At 35.3% G+C, this 22,187-nt stretch overlaps 1 protein-coding gene across 5 annotated transcripts in view; it reads right to left on the bottom strand.

The window, feature by feature from the left end:
• The window catches only part of FMR1 (fragile X messenger ribonucleoprotein 1), a 31,245-nt gene that overhangs the window by 2,302 nt on the left and 6,756 nt on the right, over positions 1–22,187 (bottom strand). For 3 of the 5 annotated variants that reach the window (XM_038184392.2, XM_038184393.2, XM_038184390.2), the window contains exons 2-14: positions 20,216–20,268; positions 19,119–19,212; positions 18,121–18,192; positions 17,701–17,849; positions 16,406–16,499; positions 16,201–16,317; positions 11,829–11,999; positions 11,670–11,748; positions 7,602–7,711; positions 4,288–4,374; positions 3,576–3,771; positions 2,171–2,350; positions 1,623–1,705 (exon numbers count right to left, since the gene is read on the bottom strand). In XM_038184392.2, coding sequence (XP_038040320.1) covers positions 1,623–1,705; positions 2,171–2,350; positions 3,576–3,771; positions 4,288–4,374; positions 7,602–7,711; positions 11,670–11,748; positions 11,829–11,999; positions 16,201–16,317; positions 16,406–16,499; positions 17,701–17,849; positions 18,121–18,192; positions 19,119–19,212; positions 20,216–20,268 — 1,485 coding nt within the window. The remainder of the gene's footprint in view (positions 1–1,622; positions 1,706–2,170; positions 2,351–3,575; positions 3,772–4,287; positions 4,375–7,601; positions 7,712–11,669; positions 11,749–11,828; positions 12,000–16,200; positions 16,318–16,405; positions 16,500–17,700; positions 17,850–18,120; positions 18,193–19,118; positions 19,213–20,215; positions 20,269–22,187) is intronic. The other 2 variants (XM_038184391.2, XM_072042873.1) reach the window with 2 other exon arrangements.

Raw genomic sequence — 22,187 nt, forward strand, 5'->3', positions numbered from 1 at the left:
TTGTTGTATGGAAATATTTATTTTTGAAAAAATAAACAAAAATCATGAAATGATACTAACACCCCCAAAATTGTCTCATCCACCTAGGGAATCCAAAAAAGATTTAATTTAATTCACCAAAAATCTACATGGCTTTTATAAATGGCACTAAAAATACTCAAGTGAACATTTTGAAAGCAAGATTTTTATGCTTGTAGGGGGTAAACTCTTAAACTCATTTCTGGCTTATTCCTTGAGATATTACAAAAATTTATTACAATTTGATCAGTCAGGTTTCAATCATATATAAGTACTTATTTAAATATAGAAAAAGTATCATCCAAATCTCGGAGTAACAGACAAAAATCATGACTTTGGTATCATGACTTTTTTTTTCCCCTCTAACATCAACATTCTTCTTTATCTGCTTCATCCTCCTTTACTTCAAATTTTGCAAGTGAATTGCTTATTAACTGTAAAAGTTGTGTGGCCATGTATGTGCATATATTTTTATTTTGCGTGCTACTTGTTTGCATTTCGGATCTGTATTTACATCCTCGAGTTTAGCACTCCCACTTTAAAAACAAAGCATTTGGTCACATGCTCCAAATTTTTCCTTTTTTTTTTTTTTAAAAAAAAAAAAAACAAAAACAAAAACACAGCCTAAACCAAGACACTGAGAATCAGCTGAATCTCCCTCCAGACCCGTGACAGACCCTTGTAACACCATATAGAAGGTGGCAGCTACAGCTGGCTCGTTATTCCTCCTTCCTAACATAGCTCATCCTATGTGGTAAGAAGTGGTAGGTCTGCACATTAACACAAAGCATTTCCATTTGGGAAACCTTAACATATATATATTAAAAATGTCATCATGAATAACTTCACCCCAGAAAACACTTGAGAAGTTGAAAAAATCAGTATCTTTATAAAAATCTGTAAGATCAATATTGAACTGTTTCTCCATTTATATTCCTAACTTGCTTTCTAGATTGCACAGCTTTGAATTGCAAACATTTAGTAATAAAGGTGCATTTAAAAGTGTAAACTTCTTCACTCTGGAGAGTTTGGATACAATACAAGCACTCCCACCCCTTTTACTTAAAGCATTAAGTACTCTTTCTGCTCCCTCATTTTGAAAGGAAAAACGAGCAGAAAATGCTGTGAAAAGTGAAAATGAAGAATAAAAAAAACTAATTACAACAAAGAATCAAATACAGCTGTCTAATAAAACCTTAGGACTCATGATCAGTGTTCTAACTCAAGGGAAAGCTAAGTTCCAGAAATAAGCTCTATACTGTAATTTGAGCTGGGGTAAGTCTGAGCTAGCTTCAGAAGTCAAGTTTGTCATCTCAATTCACTTCAAAAATTAAAATCAAATTGCACTACTCTGAACTTTTAAAAACTGTCAGCAAAACAACAGCATTAGGAAGCTGTATCTTTACACAGCTTGAGATACCAAGTCCTGTGTGTGGAATACAAAACAATACAGAACTCTGATATTCCTCTAAACATGATTAGATAACAAGGAACCAGAAGGCTACTTTGTCAGCTGCAGTTTTGAAGAATCCCATGTTAGTACATATACACTAACACTTATGCATCTTTAAGCAGTGCAGAGTTCTAAGAAGAGGAAAAATTACCTGAAGAGATCCATCTGCTGTTCTCCCTTTTGCATCTCTTGAATTACGCTGACGGTTATCTGTTCGTGACTGTTCATCGTTTCCTGCAGAAAGAATTAATCAACCAGGTTTTTCGAGTAAGAAAACAGAATTTTCTTGTATTCAAGAAGTGCTAAAGCCTAACAGTTAATTACTTGAAAATTTTCATCCTAAGGGACGTTAAACACATACCCTTGATAACATAACAACAATGTTCAAACTATGGCCCAAGTACCATCGTAGAAAGTCTTCTCATGCAGTAAATCACAGTACACAAAACCACCATTTAAAATCAGTACAGTTTAAGAAAGACTTTTCTTAGTTGCCCTCAGGAGACAAATGTCTCTCAAAACAATCAACCACAGGATAGAAAAGCGCAGTCAACTTTGGTAAGCTTCAACATATTTACAGATCTTTCCATGATGGCTAGGAGGCTAAAGCATGTTTTAAGACAAGAGGCTGAGGAAACTGAGTTTGCTTAAGGATAACACTGCTAACCTTCTCTTCTTCAAAAAGAAATCTAGATTTACCTTTGAATCCTCCACGACCCCGTCCTCCTTGCCCTCTTGCACCACCTCCACGTCTTCGTCCATCTCCTCTACGTAGGTAGTTGTCTCGCTCCTCTTCTGCTGGGGCTAACGACCAATCGCTAAGTTCATCTCTGTGATCAGATTCTGTTTCAGAAGCATTTGATGCTTCAGAATTAGTTCCTATCAAGAGGATAAAAAAATCCAAAACGTGCCAGTGTAGCTAAGCATGAAAATATTACAGTAGAACGGAAAATACATCTGTACACTTAGAGATTTCTCTTTTTAAAATGGTTTTGAAATTTTTGCCTCCATACATAATACAAAGATGCTTGTAATATGCATTATTTCTTCAAAAAAGTCAGTATAGACATTGTGAGTTAGAAGTATGTTTCAGGTTAAATTGTCTGCCACACTTTTATAGTTAGTATTATTACTATCCATTATTGAATTTATTGTGCAAATGCAGTTTTCACAATGCAGAAAATCACATCTAATCATACTTAAAAAACCTGAAATTCCTGAATTTAACTTGTCCTGCCTCCCCTCAACCCACCACGAAACAGCCTGTAACACACACTACAGAAGCAGAAACTGAAGTCAGAACACTATAAACGTATCAGATTCAAAATAACTGTCTGTTACATAATTTTTGAAGTTAACAGATCACTTTTACTGATAGAAGTTCATTCTTTTTCCAAATTTTCATTCTCCTATGCAGGTGAACCTGTATCTTAAAAATCATAAAGGGCTTCACCAGAATAACACTAATTATTTATTACATCATATGCATGTCATGGAGCTCACACAGACACTGCAATAAGTGCAAACATCAGCCGGCCTATACTCTGGATACTGAGGTAACAGATTGCTCTAAAGAAGCATGCTCCTTAGAGCTATTCATAAATAAATTATACAAGATTTAAAAGAAGAACACACTGTCATTGACTGTGCTCTTCTAGCAAAAGCACCCAAGTTCAACTTCAGGATGTAAACATCCTACTTTCACTTGCAAGTACTTATACTAAAATAGCCTCTTACAGGGTCAAATGAAAACCAGGTTTTATTAAGAGTCATTCAAAATACAGATAAATTACCAATCCTTGCCCTTAGTAGTTCGTGATCTAGAAGACAGGCTACAGTGTTAAGAGACAGAAGCTGCAGTAAAATAGTGCTAATGTAATCTGACCTATTTTCATTCAGAGTATTTTCTACAGCATAAACCTCTAAATAATCTCCAAATATTAGTACTTAATTGAATTTCTATTTGAACATCTGTTTCCAAGTTCCTGCAACAGCCAAGCCTTAAATATTAACTACTAACAGAATGGCATTCAAGAAAGCAAGAGACCAAAGCAGCATCCAATAGGCTTCTATTACAGCTGTAAGCATGCTTCTCGTTACCTACCCGAAGCGTAGCCTGGACCACGTCTGCTATGCCCTCTGTTTCTGTAAGGTCGACTACCTCGCCCAAGTCCTGGACCATCATCAGTCATATATCCTTTTTCTTTATCTGTACGATTTGGTGGGGGCCTAGAAGTAGCTCCGATCTGTCGAAGCTGCTCATCTATTTGCAGTCTTTCCAAACGTAGCTGGTCCACTTCCTACTCAAACACAAGCATTGCAGGTGATGTAACCATACGTGAATGTACAGACATTTCTCAAAAAAAATGAAACTAATTATTGCTGTTGATAATGTATTTAATACTTCGTAAGTCAGCTTTGAGAATAGTTTGTTTACCAAAGAACCCTTTAAATGTTTAAAACTGTTGCACAGTTAGCAAGCTCTCCAGCTGTTACACAGACAGGTGAGTGCTGTTATATGACCTTCTGTTCAGAAAGGTTAGTACAGCAAAAAGAAAAAAAATTGACTGAATTAACTATGAATTGAAGAATCTAAGAAAAAATTCAGGGCTATCGAGCACTTTCCACTCCCATGTTAGAAGCCATTTAAGAATCAAAGAAATAAAACTTTTACAAGAAGCCTTTAATGTAGATTGTGTAACAGCCACTTTTCAACAGCTTTTTGGGCCTGAAAAGATTTTGTTCATCATCCTGTTGCTACCTTATTAGGTATTGTTAGACAAATTTCAGTGGTAGAGTAGCATCATTCTCCTCACCTTTAAATAATTAAGATGATAATCCAGAAGAACAGTTGCATTAGTGATGCTATCCTTGGTTCCCACAAATACGAATGGTACCATTCCCTACAACATAGTAACATTAAATCTATGATTACTGAGTAGGCATCACATACTGAAGAGAGCCAAACATTACCATAAATTTTAAAAATAATTTTTACAACATGCATAAGCACAGATTCAAAAATGAAACAATACTATATTTAATTTTTGATGCTGACTAAAGGGAATTATCCTTCTATGCAAAAAAGACAATCTTAAGAAAATTTAGACATCAATATCAACATTTATTATTCCCACCGAGTAAAACATACAAAACCCTTCAGGTTTCCTCCCTTCCTTCAGAACTAATACCACCTTTGCTGATTATGTCTGCTCTCTCACACCAGCTACTTTTATGCTGCAGGTCAGTAAAGAAGCCTTTCTTGAATCTTTCTTTTTTTTTTTTTTTTTTTAAAGTCAAATTAACACTGTCACACAGCAAAGCTTGCTCTTCCTTAAGGATCCCTCAAATGGTAAAAGGCACATAAGTTAGCACATCAGGCAACAATTACTAGCTTACAAACCCATTACCTTTCAAACATTAAGTGATTCATTAGTTACCTGTGAAATGTAGGCCTGGAGTTGATCAAGTTCTAACACCTGAAATTATGACCCTTACAGATAAAATACCTAAAGACTAACTTAGGTGGTGAAAAGTGGTTTAAGAAATCTACCTAAAAGAGTCCCAAGTGCTGAAAACAGCTAAATTTTAGCAGATTCAAAAATAATTTCCACAAGGTTAACTCCAGGCTAAAACTGGGCTAAGCATCAATTCAAAATGTAGAACTATTGCCCACACAAACCTAATGACTAAACTACCTGAATTTTGTACCAGCTGAAGCCTCACCACAGCAGTATGAGCTTCACTATAAACTGCAGAGGTCAACCTAAATCTTGTAAACACTCAGTTGCTGAAACCCATGCCTGAGTAGACAGAGCTTGACTATCCCTAACTGAACTGATAACATTTTATTTTTTTTAAGTTACTATAGTAGGGTATCTCACAGTATCTCATCATGAGTTCTGAACACCCTTAACTCTCACTGCACACACACTCTTTACAGGATTGCATCCAAAAGATTTTTTTTGTGTCCCTCTACCTGCCCCCAGCAACCCTTTAATGCTAAGAAAACGCTACACTAACTCTAGGCTTTGAGCTTCAGAAATCTTTTAGCCACTGGTGTGGTCCACTGAAATGGACTATCTTATTATCGAGGTAATTTTGTTTCATAAATATTTAATACGACTTGATGAAGAGTAATTACTTTTACACTGAACTGGCATTAACTAGTATATAGTATCAATTTTTAAAAGACAACTGACTTAAAATAGCATGTAAAGAAGAGGTATATGCTTGTCGCTTTTAGTGGGGAACTCTAAGTATAAAAATGCCAACTCTTAAGAATTTGAGCTAGTAGCAATGTAAAGGATTGTTAGCCCTACAAAAACTCCAAAGTGCTTATTTATTGAGGCTTATTTCTGCCTTCAAAGCAAAAGCACCAATCTTCAACTTAGTTTCAGTAGTCAATTCTTATGCCCATAAGTCATCTGCTCAGAAATTTAGAAATAACATATGCTGCTATAAGAAATAAAACCTATTTTAAAAGATGAAAAGCCTGAAGACCTCATAAAATCATGGGAGGTATGGAACCACACCCAAATTTTACGGGCAGGATTTTGAGATCTGTCTTAACAGAAAGAACCCAATACTGTAATTAAAAGTGACCCACTGTTCTTCACAAAATAAGTCTGCAATATATGTGTCTACACAATGGAAGATTCCTAGACATTCATTTCAAATATGACAGAAATAAGCTTACAGGTACTAACTTTTACCTGCCAGGTTTTGACATCATTTTTTTTTCTATTTTTCCTGGTGTAGAACATGACACAACTAACACCTAAAGCAGCATAAGGAATGCCAGGGTTAACAATGTCAGTATCAGGAAAAACAGAAATAGGAATGCAGAGCTTGGCAGGTGAAAAGGTTTTCAGTTCATCTTTAAAAGATGCATTTTGGACATCAAATCAGTTTTTTCGAGACACAAGAATGAAAATAGCTGAAATCCAACTATAGCATGACTTACTCTTTTACCCAAATTTTCTTCTGTTGGCAACATCAAAAACTTTGAAACTTTTAGCCTGCAGCAAAAGCAGCACCCTCTTGCTTATTAAGACAGCTCAAGAATTTTAGAGTTGTAAGTTTGTTAGAAATAGTATTTGAAATAGAAGAGAATCTTTTAAATCTACATAGAGTTGACTTTCTTACCTTTTCAAATAGATGTAAAAGTAGTAATGAAGTAAAAAAACCTTAATTGCTTAGCCACTTTTTACAGAAAAATTGAACTGTGGGTCTTCTGTAATAATTTAATCATGATGATACAAAAGATGAAAAACTACTGAAGCAAGAACATAAGTGTTCTAGAAATCTATTTCATGTCTTATTCAAGGGTTATTTAATGAGTACATATTCAGATTTTCGGGTAAGAGTTTGATCAAGCACATTTCACATTTGAAGTGCAGGGACTTCTCCTAAATTGAGATGTTGAAACCTTTTTTCTTAAAGCTTTACTTTCAAACCTGCAACCTTTCCCCCACAACATAACCCCACACAGAAGTGCCTTAAGTTGTCAAATTAAAAAGTTCAAGACTTCATTAAAGCCTTCTACAAGGCTGGTAGGTAGGAAAAAAACATACAATTTTGGATAGCCTTTCTGTGCATAAATGGCATTTCACATCATTCATGGTTGATTTTCCTTTAAATTACAAATCACATGCTACTGTGAATTCAGATTACATTTAAAAAAAGGGTTTAGGGGTTTACACACAGAACACAAACTTTTCCTTACACTGTAAGAACTTACTAGTAAAATTGAAAGCAGGTAAAACCCCAAGAAATCGGTCTCAAGGCAAATTAATGAATGGGAACAGGAAGATTTGCATTTAATTTACAGCTTAGCATATGCCGAGAAACAATATCACTGCTTCTAACAGGAATAACGTGAAGTCTCTAAGAAGGTGCATCACAAAGTTTCATAGAGCATTTTTTTAAAACAAAAATAAAGTCCAATTTACATAGAAATGCCCCTTTAACATTAACAGGGAAACACAGTTCCGTAAGGAAAAAGAACAGTAATCAGAGTTTCATCTCACTTACTACTACAAAAATACAAAGAAAATTTAATTTTAGCACTGGGTAGAATATAACCATCAGTTAACATATATAGAAATCACATGAACTAAAAACATACCTCTTCTTGTGGAATATTTTTATCATTTTCAGCCTCAATTCTCACTCTTACAACACCAGATTTGTCCACTATCTCCTGAATCAGCTTTCCATTTTTTCCTATTACTTTTCCTACAGAAAGAACATACAAAAGATTCCATTTTCAGGGTTTTTCCCCTAAAACCTGAGAGCATTACTATATTCTAGTTAAACACAACCATTCAGTAACAGTGCAAGAACTTGTCAAAATGACATAATACTCCACAACAAAGATTTAGTCAATGAGCCATGAACTATAATGTCTAAGGCAGCCTGGGACGTTAACTTTGGTAATGTTCCAAAGCAATCACTGCAGCGTACAGGAAGAGAGGTACTTTATTATGAAGGTTCATAACTGAGTATAGTTCCCTTCCTTTTCAAAGCTTCTACAGAGAACAAAGGAAATGAATCACAATTCTGCACTTCTGTATTACATCATCAATCTTGTTTTGAAAAAGGGTAGAATGGAAGACGTGGGGAACTCCAGACTGGTGAGCCTCACACCTCTATGCCCGGGAAGATCGTGGAACAGATCCTCCTGGAAGCAAAGTTAAGGCAAGAAGGTGATCTGAGACAGCCAGCACAGCTTCACCAGGGGCAAATCATGCCTTCCAGTGGTCTTCTATGATGGAGTAAATCTAACAGTCAACAAGGAAAGACCAACCAGTGTCATCTACCTGGACTTCTGTAAGGTCCTTGACAGTCTCACACAACATACTTATCTCTAAATTGGAGAGGTAAGAAGGGTGGACTATCTGGTCGATAAGGAATTGCCAGGATGGCCACACCCAGAGAGTTGCTCCAGGTGGAGGCTGGTGACAAATGGTGTCCATCTTTGGACCAGTGCTGCTTAATATCTTTATCAACACAGACAGTGGGATCAAGCATATCCTCAGCAAGTTCGCAGATAACACCAAGCTGAGTGGTGTAGCCGACACACCAGAATGAAGGGATGCCACAAGTCCAAGAGCAAAGTGCTGCTACCTGGGTCAGGGCAATCCCAGACTGGGAGAAGAACTCACTGAGAACAGCCCTGCAGAGAAGAACTTGGGAGCTCTGGTGGATGAAAAGCTCAACATGAGCCAGCAGTGGGTGCTTACAGCCCAAAAGGCCAACTGCATCCTGGGCTGCATCAACAGAGGCATGGCCAGCAGGTCGAGGGAAGGGATTGTCCTCCTCTGCTCTGCCCTCATGAGGCCCCACCTGGAGCACTGCATCCAGGTCTGCAGCCCCAAGCACAAGGATGTGGGGCTGTTCGAGTGAGTCCAGAGAATGGCCACGAAGCTGATCAGAGTGCTGGGGCACCTCTCCTATGAAGAACGGCTGAGAGAGTTGGGTGTGTTCAGCCTGGAGAAGGGATGGCTCCAGGGAAATCTCATTGTGGCCTTTCAGTATTTAAAGTGGGGCTTATAAAAAAAACATATAGTGACTTTTTACACAGACTGGTAGTGTTAGGACTATCAGGAAGGGGAAATAGTTTTAACTAAAAAGTTTAGTTTTAACTAAAAGAAAGATTTAGATTAGAAGTTAGGAGGAAATTCTTAACTCAAGAGGGTGGTGAGGCACTGAACAGGCTGCCCAGAGAAGTTGTGGACGCTCCATCCCTGGAGGCGTTCAAGGCCAGGATGGCTGGTGCTTTGGGCAGCCCGGTCAGGTGGGTGCCATCCCTGCCCATGGCAAGGGGGTTGGTGGAACTGGATCCATAAGATCCCTTCCAAGCCAAGCTATTCTATGATCTTGGCTACATATCTATTCACTGTCTTGCATGCTTATTTGGCTTTGCTTTGATATATTTAAATTAACTTCAGAATCATTTAAGAATAAACTTTGTTGGTTACATATTTTTTTAAACTTTTACAATGACCTACATTTGATGTTTCATCACTTTTCAGGTAGAGAACAAAACCAAATCATTAGTTAGTTTGTTAAAAAAAAATAGCTAAGGTTTTCCTATATTATAGATTCTCTTAGAAACTGAGCTTTTCTTTAGAGATAGTTGAAAAAAAGTTACAATTCATTAAAAAGTCAGATTAAAAACAAATTATACTCTGATGTCAGCAATGCCTACATTTATCTTCAGAACCACATTCTCATTTGAAACAATGGAAAGTTTAGTTCTGTCCAACCTGAACACACTAACTTGTCTGAAAATAGACAGGATAAATTAGCTGCTTGGGAGGTGAATAACGAAAGGCCGTATCTTGCAATTACAGGAATAAAGAAAAGCTTAGTAGAGTGATATCAAAGATGTTATCTGCACAGAACAGGAATACAGAATCTTAAAACTGATGAAAAACTTAGAATGTAACATTTATGCAGGCACATTACTTAAATAAGGGCAGAAAATACTGAATACAGGACTGCTACTGTTTTGTTGGTACAATTAATCCCTGGAGAGCAAATTAAAACCCTCTTTTAGTTGCACGGGATACTGTACCTATCATTCAAAGCTAAATAAAGTTTCCTAAATGAAGTTTCACTTTTGCATTTCCATTTTTCTACCATGAACTTTTAAATCCCTCATATCTGTAGAAAATTGACAAGAGATGGACAGTAAACTCTTCCTTGATCACAAAGGCCTACTCAGAGATTCTAAAGCTTATTTGGAATACTTTATTCCCTTACACACCTTCAGTAAATGTAAAAACAGCTTGCTAATAAATATTGAAAAGCTTTGGTGGTATATAAAAAAGTCAAGTAAACCAAAACACAAAAATGAACAGTAAATTACTTGTACCAATGAAAAAATATTTAGTATTTATTTTTAGATAGAATTCATCAACATACACAACATTCATTAAAAATTATGGACTGCATGCCTACATTTCAGGTTATTAATTTCCATGCAGCCTTTAAAAAGAATTATTTTTTATGTTGCCTTTTTTTTTTTTAAGGATAATTAAGTAGAAAAACAGATGCTGAATTTTGTTTTATCTAAAGAAAATGCAAATCTAGGAAAATGGCCTTTTGCCTTTTTAATGAAAATTATTTAGTTTTCTGGCAATCATTAGAAGTTAGAAAGTAAATTACCAAACATTGCTTATTTTGGATATGACATATGGTTGATCTAATTTTATATTAGAAGGGATCTAGGCCAAGAAACAGACTAGAAACGCAAAGCTGCCAAAACCGGAAGTAAGTTCAGAGATCTAAACATAGAATAGAAACAAAGAAAATAAAACTTCAAGTTAAAATAATGATGGCAGCCTATCATTTCACTTACCACCAGTGGAATTGGGAGGGAGTGGGATGGAGAACTTACCCTAAAAGCTACTGTTTTTTTTATCAACTCCGGAGCTGAGGTGCCACATTCTGAAGTACTTGTACCTCTGGAGAACTCCACATTGCTTCCACACCAGATTTCACATACTGCTTCACGAACTATTAAAATTACCTACCTTTCAAAGTATACTACAGTGTGTATTTTCCCTTCTCTTATCTACTGGGTTATGCTATGTATTTTTAATGTTGCTTTAAAGCAACAGAAGCTCATTAAAATTATTTTACACACACACCACCGAGTGCTGCATGCATTCTTGTGGACCGTCTTGACATAGTTAATAATGGAAGTCATTAAATTGTCTTTTGAGTGTTTTCTTGACCTTTGAGTGCCTTAACCAGGCCTTCAATTCATCCCACACTGCTGCTTCTAAATAAACAATATTTTAGAAGTAAAAGCACAGGAGAAAAGACAAATACAAGTCAGAGCAATAATGACTCATCTGTTGTACAGCTGAACAAATCTCTCCACATCTTTGGAGGAAATCATTTAATTCTTTGGCTCAATCTAGAAACTACTTTTACTACTTCATATTTAAGTATAAGAATACTGCTTCTAGTTGAAGATCTTTCTGAACCGCAAACCAGTACGTAATTCCTTCGTGTAAACTGAAAAATTCGGCACAGCTGAGAAAAAAAGCCCCAAGCTTTGTACCACCTATGAACTATTCAAAGAAAACTTCATATATATGTATTTTTTAAATTCTGAAAGTAAAAACGTGTTCTCTAAAGGCATTTTTCTTTAATATCACACCCACCAGAATTGACATACCTACTAAGTTTCTTGGGACTTGTATGACATCTTCAGCAAATTCAAGGTAACTTCTTGCCTTTTTCACCGCATCTTGATCCTAAAACACACGTGTATGAGAGAAATGAGGTAAGTTCTCCTATTGTAATCTCTTCTGAAAGGGTAAAGAAGGGAACTTACCTCTCCGTAAATATGGAATGTACAAGTATCTTCATCAAGATCAATAGCAGTCACTCCAGGGACTTTCCTGGCTTGCTGAATATTAGCACCATGAGTGCCAATGGCCAAACCCATTAGGTCTTCACGTACAACAAACTGTTCATGAAATCGTGATGCAAGTTGTCTAGAGCTCTGAAAAGGATACATATTTATATAGATTATTACAGCAAATCCTATGATCTCTGGCAGAAAAATGCACCCATTTCAACTGTTAATGGGAAAGAACAGTAACTCAATTAATAGTCACAAGGAGACAATGTTAGCTATATATGTATCTACTGTGCATAAAAGAAATGAAACGAGAAATCTGTCCATGTAAGACAACACAAAATTAAGGTGTAACCCCACTACATTGCTTGGATCCAGAAAACCCATTAAACACATACTGGAATTGTTTCTACCCATACAGAAGGATCAACCTGAGAACTTCAGATTCATGCTACTAAGACAAAATCCCCTGCTCCACCAGGGCAATAAGAGTTACTAAAAACTATACCATTATATCAACTCTCAATCATTTTTGAAGCTCGGGTAATCGCAAACACCTGGTTTTGCAACTATCATCACCTTCACATGAAGCTGTTACGGCGTAGCTAAACAATACAAAATAGCTTACAGAATTTTTATGAGGATCTCCTATATGAAATAAGACACCAAGAAAAAACTAATTCAAAATAGCTTTGAAAAAGTATTGCTAAAAATCTAGATAAAACTTGCAAAAATAATGTAAGGAACAGGTTAAAGATACCTCTACTGACCACAGTAAACAATTTTGTAAAGCAGCCCCAAGCTTCCAAGAAAGTATGTTACTGAGCTCCAACTTACAGAATCATGCATAAACATGCCCATACATAAAACAGTTTCAACGTTTTCCTGATTGTATGAAGCTTCTGTCATACAACATGCATACAGAAAACAATTGAGAACACAGGGAAGCTTTTGAGAAGTATCTTGCAGCACATTATAGAGTTGGATCATGTTGAAAGCACTCAAACAAGTAGGAAAGGTAGATTTTGGCAGAATCATACAATCCTGTATTGATGTGAACAGCCTCTGCCCATCCCAGGTACCTCAGATTATTGAGGGTACAAAGAAAAATACTTGGGAAATGCTGAATTGCATACAGCAACCCATCAAGCAAGCAGGGAAGCCACTAAACATAAATGGTGACTTATTTCTAAACAGAAAAAAAACACCATAAAAATGACTTGTTTATGAAGACTAAAACAATGACTGATAAATTTCTCCTACACATCCTCTTCATACTTTCAAAAAACAGATTTCTTAAAGGATGCCTGCGCTATATGAAATGGGAAGACCACTAAGTTTGGTTACCATGAGAACTAAAAGAAGCATATGGAGAGAAACCAGTAAGACACAAATACACAGAATAACACAGACATTGTTTATGACAATGAAGTTGTCATACATTTAAACAAAGTTACAGTACTTAAACCTACAGAGAAAAGCAAATATAAAGTATGTAAAGTCATGGATTACCACAATAAGTAAAACTATGTAAAAGTGCACATGCCATCCACTAATGTCTGAGCACAAGACCATGTAACAGACCACAGGAAAGTAACAGCTTAATGCATCTACGGAAGATACATTATCACAGATGTAAAGTCTGTATTAAGTAAAATGGAAAGAATGTTTTGCAAGAAAATAAAGTGAAAGCTCTGTATTACCTTTCCCAAGCCAAAATATAACTCTGTACATTTTTCTGCATCGCAATCAAAGTGGTAAAGACGTACACAGGTGCACTTTAAGTTAGTTTGGGTACTAACAGCAGTTTAACCTCAGCAACATGAAACTCTACAGAGGTTGAAAAAACATGATGGAAATGCATACATAATGGTCTACTCTGTCCCATCTGAACCGCTACTATTATCCAACCTTGTCAGCTTAAAGATAATGATAAATACCCTGTGGAAAATCACTGTCAGACAGAATCTGCTATGATGGATATGAAGTAAAGTATCCAAGTGTTATGAAATACTTCACGAACTTGGGGGACCTCTATCAAACACTTCTTTAACTAGATTACAGACAACTCAGAAAGCAAGCACCAACTGCAATGTTTACAGATCTACATTTCAACTGATAATCCAAAAACTGATTTACTGTTTGATATGTTACAGACCACCAAATGAAGAGTAGAGAACAGGACGATCATGTCAGTCCCTATGATGTTCATGATGCTGTCATATATAGCATGTACTACAATATCATTAGCTTTTTCTGGAAATTATATATTACAAGATGTACTGCAACTAAACACAGTAAAATCTTTATTTTCTTTGGACAGATTAATGAGAAACAACTATGCAAATAATGTTTTAATAGAGAGATAGAGGTCATGTCTTAATTGCATTCAGAGAGAATAAGATATAAACCAGAATGCAAGAATACATTTCCAAATTTGGGCTTTTTTTTTTTAAACATTAAAAACACAACTAAGATACACCTACTAGGAAGGGATGCAAACGAAAAATAACTGGTCATTTCACTTGATGCTCTAAAAGCCATATTTGAGAAGGAAGGCCACATAAGTCAGAAGCTAATATGCGGAAAAGAAGGTACAAAATACAACAAAGGGAAGGGAGGAAAAAAGCTGGTATAGCGATTATAGCTTAGATTAAGAGTACTCTTACAGATTAAAAGGCATGAAAATGAGTTTATTAATGGTTCATTGTTCCCATCAAATAATAATGTAGTAAAAGCCCAAAGCATTCACTAAGTGTTTCCCCTGAAGATGGACGTGTGCAGTCTGTATGTCAATTAGCGTTTCAACAGAAATTCTGAATATGATTTTTAGTATCTGAAGTTTTTCAAATGTAGCTGAAATTGACTTCATGGTTCTCGGCATACAAGAAAACAAATGCCAACATCAAAAATGTCTCCCAACTTTTGTCACGGTAATTATAACCATATTTTTCTCACAACAACCTTAATTTAAATACTGCTCATGTAGAATAAAGGCCTTCCAGTCAGAATCAAATCAAGTTGTCCAGTCTTTCACAGCAGGAAAAAAAAAAAAAGGTTCAGACTTAGAATGAGAGCAAGAATCCCACATTAGTTTGGGAAAGGAATCAACTACAGCAGCTGCTGGTGCATGCATTTGTGGGAGCATGTACAGAGAATTAGCTCTAAAAAGGCTGTTGTTCTTCCCACCTCCAAAATAATACTTTGCACTTCAAGAGGTAAACTACCCACACAATTGTCAGTTCTGGAGGAAGACAGAGAAGAATGGATTGTGCTCAAGAAGGAACACCAATGAGAAGAGACTGGTTTTCTCAAGATCAGCAAGAAACCAAAGACCCAAAGAAACTTGGATCGCACCTTTCAAATACAGAAATCAAAAGACTAATGAGAATAACGTAAGAAAGAACTTGTTGTATCCAGCTTACAAGAGTCCTGAACGACTACACCACATCCCATTTGAAGCTAAAACCAAAACTGGTCTAATCCCTGTTGGGGTCACGGGGTGGGAATAACAAAATCTGGCTCTAAAATAACAGAGCTGGTATTCACCCAATGTAGAACTTTAATAACAATAGTTCTGGTGGTACTTCTAGTTCCTGCTGATGGATCTAAAAAAAAGTTTTTTTGAAATGTTGCTATTTTTTTCCAATTTGTAGATAGGAGTAAAAACATGAAGATATGTTAATTCTACTGTACAAAGATCCTCTGATTTCTTAGCCTACTCCTTTTTTTCCATGGACAAGTATGAGTCAAACTTCTTGCCAGTCAACACCCACTCTCCAGTTACAGGAATATCAGAAGCTGTATCTGCTCTAAGACAATTTCCTAACATTTTATCTAGAGACAAAGCAATCCGTTTGTACATCCTACCAACATCAGTCTCACCCCTTCCTATAGATCCACCTCTCATTTTCACTATGTTTGTTTTGCAAGATTCAGTTGTAGTCCATCTCACTATCAAGCCATATTCACTCCACCTATTTTTAAAAACAGTTACTAAAAGCTACTTGGTATGTAGCACTATTCATGCCATAGTGACTATTCTATGGTTCAAAATGCAAAATAAATATGTGTATATACTTCTTTGTATTTAACACAAGATCCTGGTTGATGGGCAGGACTGGATATAAGGTTGGATAAAAATGATTATTTGTAAGAAGTGGCCCTGTAACTATGAACCTCTTTGTTAGGGTTACATCTTCATCTGCATCTTTTTAACACTAAGAATAGCATCAGTAGATAATTGCTTTCATCCCCATACAAATCCTAACCGCTAGTAAGTGCCCATGTTTTCTTTTTTTAAAAAAAAAAAAAAAAAAAAAAACTTCAGAGAAAAACAACATACCTCCAGCTGTTTGCTAGCTTCTTCATTCCTCAAAATCAGGGATAACTTGGTACGAAGACTTCGAAAGTGCATATCAATCAGCATATTTGCCCGCTTTGTTGTTACATCGTTGATTGACTAAATTATTAACAAAGAAAACAGTGTTTTACATCTGTACCTTTCAAACAAAACACTATATTTGGTATAGTTAAATGTTCATACTTACTAAAATAATAAGCTGATGGTTTTCAGAATCATATGTTACAGAAAAAGCTCCAACTGCCTTTTTGAAGTCCTTATGTGCAGACTCTTTGGCACACCTAAGAATAAAAATGCAACATATACATATTTAAAAATAATAACTGCTGCATTTATGGTTCACGGCCAAAAAAAATATTATTTTCTTAATATAATGAATCTAAAAAAAAAAATCATATATCCAAGTTCTCCCTTTTAATGCAGGTGTTCATTCATTCTGACGTAATTTACTCCTTTTACTTTCAGTGGTTTTCAAAACAGTAGAATGAGTGTTTTTTTGTTTGTTTGTTTTTGTTTGTTTGTTTGTTTTTCAGAAAATGTATCTGTATGTACATCTAAGAAATGACAAACCACTTACGGAAAACTTCACATTAAAAAAAACTAGGATTGTCACATCCAGCAAATTTGAGTTTCAAACACTCCATGAACCAGTATATACAACTTCACTGCATCCACTGCAGCATTCTAATGACCTTACGGTGATCTCTTGCACCGTTTTGCTTCTCTAGACTTCTTCTGTCTACTCATTACTTAGTGAACTTGTGTACTATAACATTACCTTGAGAAACTGAGTTTAATCTGAGTTTATAGCTTATTCCACATCAGAGTAATAAAACGCATCTCAAAAAAGCAAGAATTGATTTGAAGCTAAACAAGGGGAGATGGTATTAATCCATGGTTTTAGAGCTATATTTTGAAGGAAAAGACATGACAGCATTAAAGGAGAAAAACCATTGTTTCTGTACCATACTATGGGAGATATTGTTATTGCACAACTGAGCTATCACCAAAAGCGTAATATCCAATGCTATCACCAAAATACCTTATGCCCTACAACACAGGGCAGTCTTCTATTGTCATTAAATACCAATTTGGATAGATCGTCAAATGCTCTTTCACTGATAGAGTGACTGTTTGCAAATCATCAATAAAGTTGACCAAGAACGGATTCATATTAGTTTGAGTACATCACTGAACGAGAATACAAGTAAGAATACATATTGTAATGAATAAAAATTTTAATCTATGCTGTATGTAAGTCTTAAAACCTTAAAGAAAGTATTTCCTCCTGCAGAAATAAGATGCATTTCAAAAATAATTTTTATACTTCTTATCACATTCATATTTTTATTTTCTACATTCTTACTTGAAAACTGTAGAAATTACTTTCAAACACTAAGAAGCATTTTTATTCCTTCTTTTCTCACACTCAAGAAGTTACCCATGTTTTGAAGCAAGTTATAAAGAAATTCTTGCACTTACATTTGCCTTAAATCCTCTGGAACTTCCAGTTTGATTTTATGAAAAGTATCTTTTGTTGCAGGTTTATTGGGGTTCACAGATCTCAAACGCTCAATTGTGACAATTTCGTTGTACGTAGCATCACAGGCTGCATATTCTATTACGTAAAACTGATATAAAAATAATAAAATCATCCAAGACACACATTTTATGACAAGAGTAAGACTTAACACTATTAAGTGAAAGGTGCTTTTGTTAACTCTAAAAGTCAAATTTGAATTTTTTACATTGATGTTAATGGCAATTGCAACAGTACTAATCAAGAAGTTACTTGAAAGTGAAGAGGGAAAAGCTTATGTTACTGCACATCAATATAAAAGAAATCAACACAAAAAAATAGTTTATATAAGTAAATAAATATGTACATATGCATATTCCTACCTCACCCTTTATCATTCTCACTTTAGCCAACCACCAGCAGCAGGGTTCTTTTTCATTTGCCCTGGAATAAACCTAAACAAAATATACATATTATGTATTTGCAGCATTCTTAAGAGACATCAGAAAAGCTGATATTGATCAGTATAATCATCAGGTCTTATGTATGAAAACCAGCAAGATATACTGATATTTAAAGTCTCCAACCTGGGCGCTGCACAGTGTGCGTGTAACAGCTGAAATATCTACTGCAAGTACAGGTAGGATATAAACTTATCTATATCATATCATAAATAATATTTTACCTAAGATTTACCAGTAATAATCGCTTCAGTGCTTAAATTCAATCAACAACGCATATTGTGTGTAAGTCCAAAGAGGTTTTACAAGTTGGGGACGGAAGATAGGAGAGGACGTATATCTATACTACTGTAGCACATACATGAAATTGGCCACATCTACAGAAAAAAATTGCCATGTTCTTATTTTTCAAATCAAAATAAACTTAAATAGCATGCAGCCGAAATATAAATGCAAGTTCTCACTTCTTTTTTAATAATAATTATAAAAAATACTTTTTCATAAAGCAGGCAAGTTTTAGGAATATGTCATACTTAAGTCAGACTCCCTCTACATATACATCAGTATTTACATTTATATTTTTACATTTAAATGTATTTTGTATACATTACATATGTATTACATATCTAACACAATCTTCCTCATTCAGCTTTAAGTTTTATTAACCTATAGACATTATTAAACATCTGCGTAGTGAAAGAGTTAAAAATTAAATGTAGTCAAAGAAGTACAGTCCAGCCTAACACAGCAAAAATCTCTTTTGATGACATGCTTGACATCATATTCTATGTAGTACTTGGGATTAAAGAGGTGATGCCATGCAACATGTAGGCAAGCCTTACAACTGGCTAGGCTGACATTTTTTCCACCCCAAGTTCTATTACTTCTCAAATCAAATTCTGAGAATGGAGCATACGTACCTCTACTTCATCGCTTTCATTTATATCCTTATTATAGCCTGCAGGTGGAGGAAACCTCACATCGTGGAATGGTATTTGTCTCTCTGGTTGCCAGCTACAAATAAAAATATGCTGAATGGCCTATTCACTTTTTTTTTTTTTTTTAAGAACCATTACTGCTTTCAAAATCCATTCATATTTGAGTTTTGCAGAGCTTGTGCACACAAACATCTATAGAAAAGGTAAATTAATGTTTGGAAGAAACACCCATTAAGTGATCATTAAGCAGCTTAAACGATAGCTTGATGCTACCTGCACTGTTTTGTACAAACTACTGCTGGAAGATTTGTGTTTACAGTCATAGGTTTTATTCTCAACATCAGAAACACAAATTAAAAAATTTCATCACCCTTTTGAACTCTTCATTCAAAAGAAGTCTTGTTTCTTTGGTTCTATCTATAGCTAATGAAAACATGATCTGGAATCAGTCTGAGTTCAATTTGAATTTTCAGGTTCTTTAACAGAGACTGAATAAAATGAGTATGACAAAAAGAACTTATTTTTAGAGAAATAAGAAAACAATTTCCAAAACCACAGACGATGCAATAAAGATTGACAGGAAAAAGTATATAGCAGCATGTTGTTTACCTCCTGAAGGAAAGAAAACCTGAGCTGAACGGTGTAATGGAAGGCTAACTTGTAATGCCCTTAAATGATGAGGAAAATTTAAGCTAAGAAGACAGGCATTTATCACGTATCTGTAAAACACATTTTGTATTAACGTAATTTGGTAAATTAAAGTAAGATATTCCCATGAGACAGAAGCAGTCATGATACTACTGCTTACTTACATTAGTTGCAATTATGTAAGTTCAATAATATGCTCATCTTTCTAAGAAATCTCACACCAACAGTTTTGTACTTAAAAATATTTGAATAAAAGCATTTACATGAAAATGTCACAACATAATAAACACCTCAAACATAATTCTAAAACACACTAGCAGCAAGCCTATAGTAACTAAAAGATGCCAATCTCTATCATTATTAAGTTATATTTAGTTTCATCAAATTCAAGATGGGAATGTTTCTAGGTGTAACATCAGCAATATACTTACTTGTTTTCAAATACAACTGTTATAGAATCTTCATGTACATCCTTTACAAATGCCTGTGAAGAAAAGAAAGATATAATTATGGTCTGCCTATCCATATATTTTTAAAATAATTTTAGAACTTTTTTTCCCCTTTCAGAAATATTAGCAGAACTCAAAATATAAGTATGGTGTTGACTCAGCCTTTTTAATTTTGCAATAGTCCTATATAAAATGCATACGGAATGCTGATTACCTTGTATTCATGTCTGCCAGTGTACAGACACAACGTCCAAGCCATACATACATTCTGTCCCATTACTTATAACAAGTAGAAAGGTCACTATCAAATGGCAAGATCATTCTGAATAGTGAGTTATAACTTGATTTTAACATGTTTGATTTTATAATGAACATTTTGTGCTTTCTGTCAGGGAAACTATGGTGTAGAAATAAAACAAATACTCCTAGAAAACAATCCTGCCTCTTTTTTTCTCTTTTACTTCAAGGTAAGCTTCAACATTACACTAGCAAAGTTTGCCAATATCCATTCCAGCACAATTCTCCCAGTATTAGTTTCATCACACTCAACTTCCTTAGCACACAAACAAGAGTTAAATGCCCTGCAGCCTTCCTTCACTTTCCTTCTGGGTGATGGACAGCAGTTGTGCTGTCTCCTACACAACCAGGAAGCAGAATACAGAACTACGACTCAACCCCAAGTGCTTTTCCACAGTTACGCTACTCAGCTGATCGACCTTTAATCAACTCTCATCTTTATGCCCAAACTTCCCCATCTACAGAACAGCAAGAATGAGGCACTACTTGAAGAGCTTTGGGATTCACTAATGAAATTATTTTTCACAGCCTCAAATTATAGAGGTCACAGAGCAACCAGGGCTGAAAAGATTGCAGTTAGTTCCTTTTTAAAATACTTTTACAAACTGCTAAAACAGACAGACACTGGCAAAGTGCTAAGCATCCCACTGGTACTTGTCCATTTATAAATGTATATTATATATATCATGCCCTTGCTTGGTAGGTGAAAGCGCACTAGCAAGAGAGACTATGGAAGTTTGTTCTACCAATGGAAATGTGTCTTAGCAGATCTAAAAATTCTCAGTAAGTTGGAAATAACTTACCAGTAACTAACTTCTTTTGGAAATTGTAACTACTGAACTACAGAGCTTTTCATTCTCCTCCCATTTCAAGTTACTAAGACAAAAATGACTGGCATATTACACAAAGGTAAAAATTCGCTAGGTATGGAGTTTAAGTGGTTAAAAATCTTCTCCCAAGACTTTCCTTTATGAAGTATTTCCAAGCATTTGCTAAGTTGCAGAAGTAACTTGTGGAATCAAATGAGCAGTACCCGATGTAATGAAATTAAGCAGTATGTGTGCACAAGTACACATCTAGAAGTGCACTGAGAGACATGCAGTAAAATGATAATTTGAAAATAACTAATGCCACCTTGAGCAGAAGTCAAAGCCAAGTTACAAGGACAACAGCAAAAGTGTGTTTTATACCTGGCTCATCTCTCTCAATACTGTAAATGAAATTACAGGAAAGTTTATTACCACTAGCATCCAAAGGAAATTTATTCAAGAAGCCCTAAGATTTAGAGATGGATTTAACAGAACTTAGGTAATTACTTATTTTGAAGTTCCAAGATATTCCTTCTAAGGAGATTACAAATGTAGCTGGTATTTTATGAAATGATGTAATACAAAGTAGATCTAAAACTGTATCTCTGCATCATGTTGATAGTAGAACAGAAATACTCTTTATATAAAAAGGCAACAGAACTCCCAGTTGATCATTATGACCCCCGGACACTTATCTACTGTTTTATATTGCTGTCTCCTCTGTAAGAGGAACCCAGAACAGAATATGCACTTCACAAATACTAAGATAGTCCTGACTTGTTTTGCAACATTACACATGACTTCCGAAGGCTCTTCCCACATTTCTTCCAGTGTTTGGTCATGTGCAG

This window comes from Anas platyrhynchos, chromosome 10 (assembly GCF_047663525.1).
Source record: "Anas platyrhynchos isolate ZD024472 breed Pekin duck chromosome 10, IASCAAS_PekinDuck_T2T, whole genome shotgun sequence".
Taxonomy (NCBI): Eukaryota; Metazoa; Chordata; class Aves; order Anseriformes; family Anatidae; genus Anas; species Anas platyrhynchos.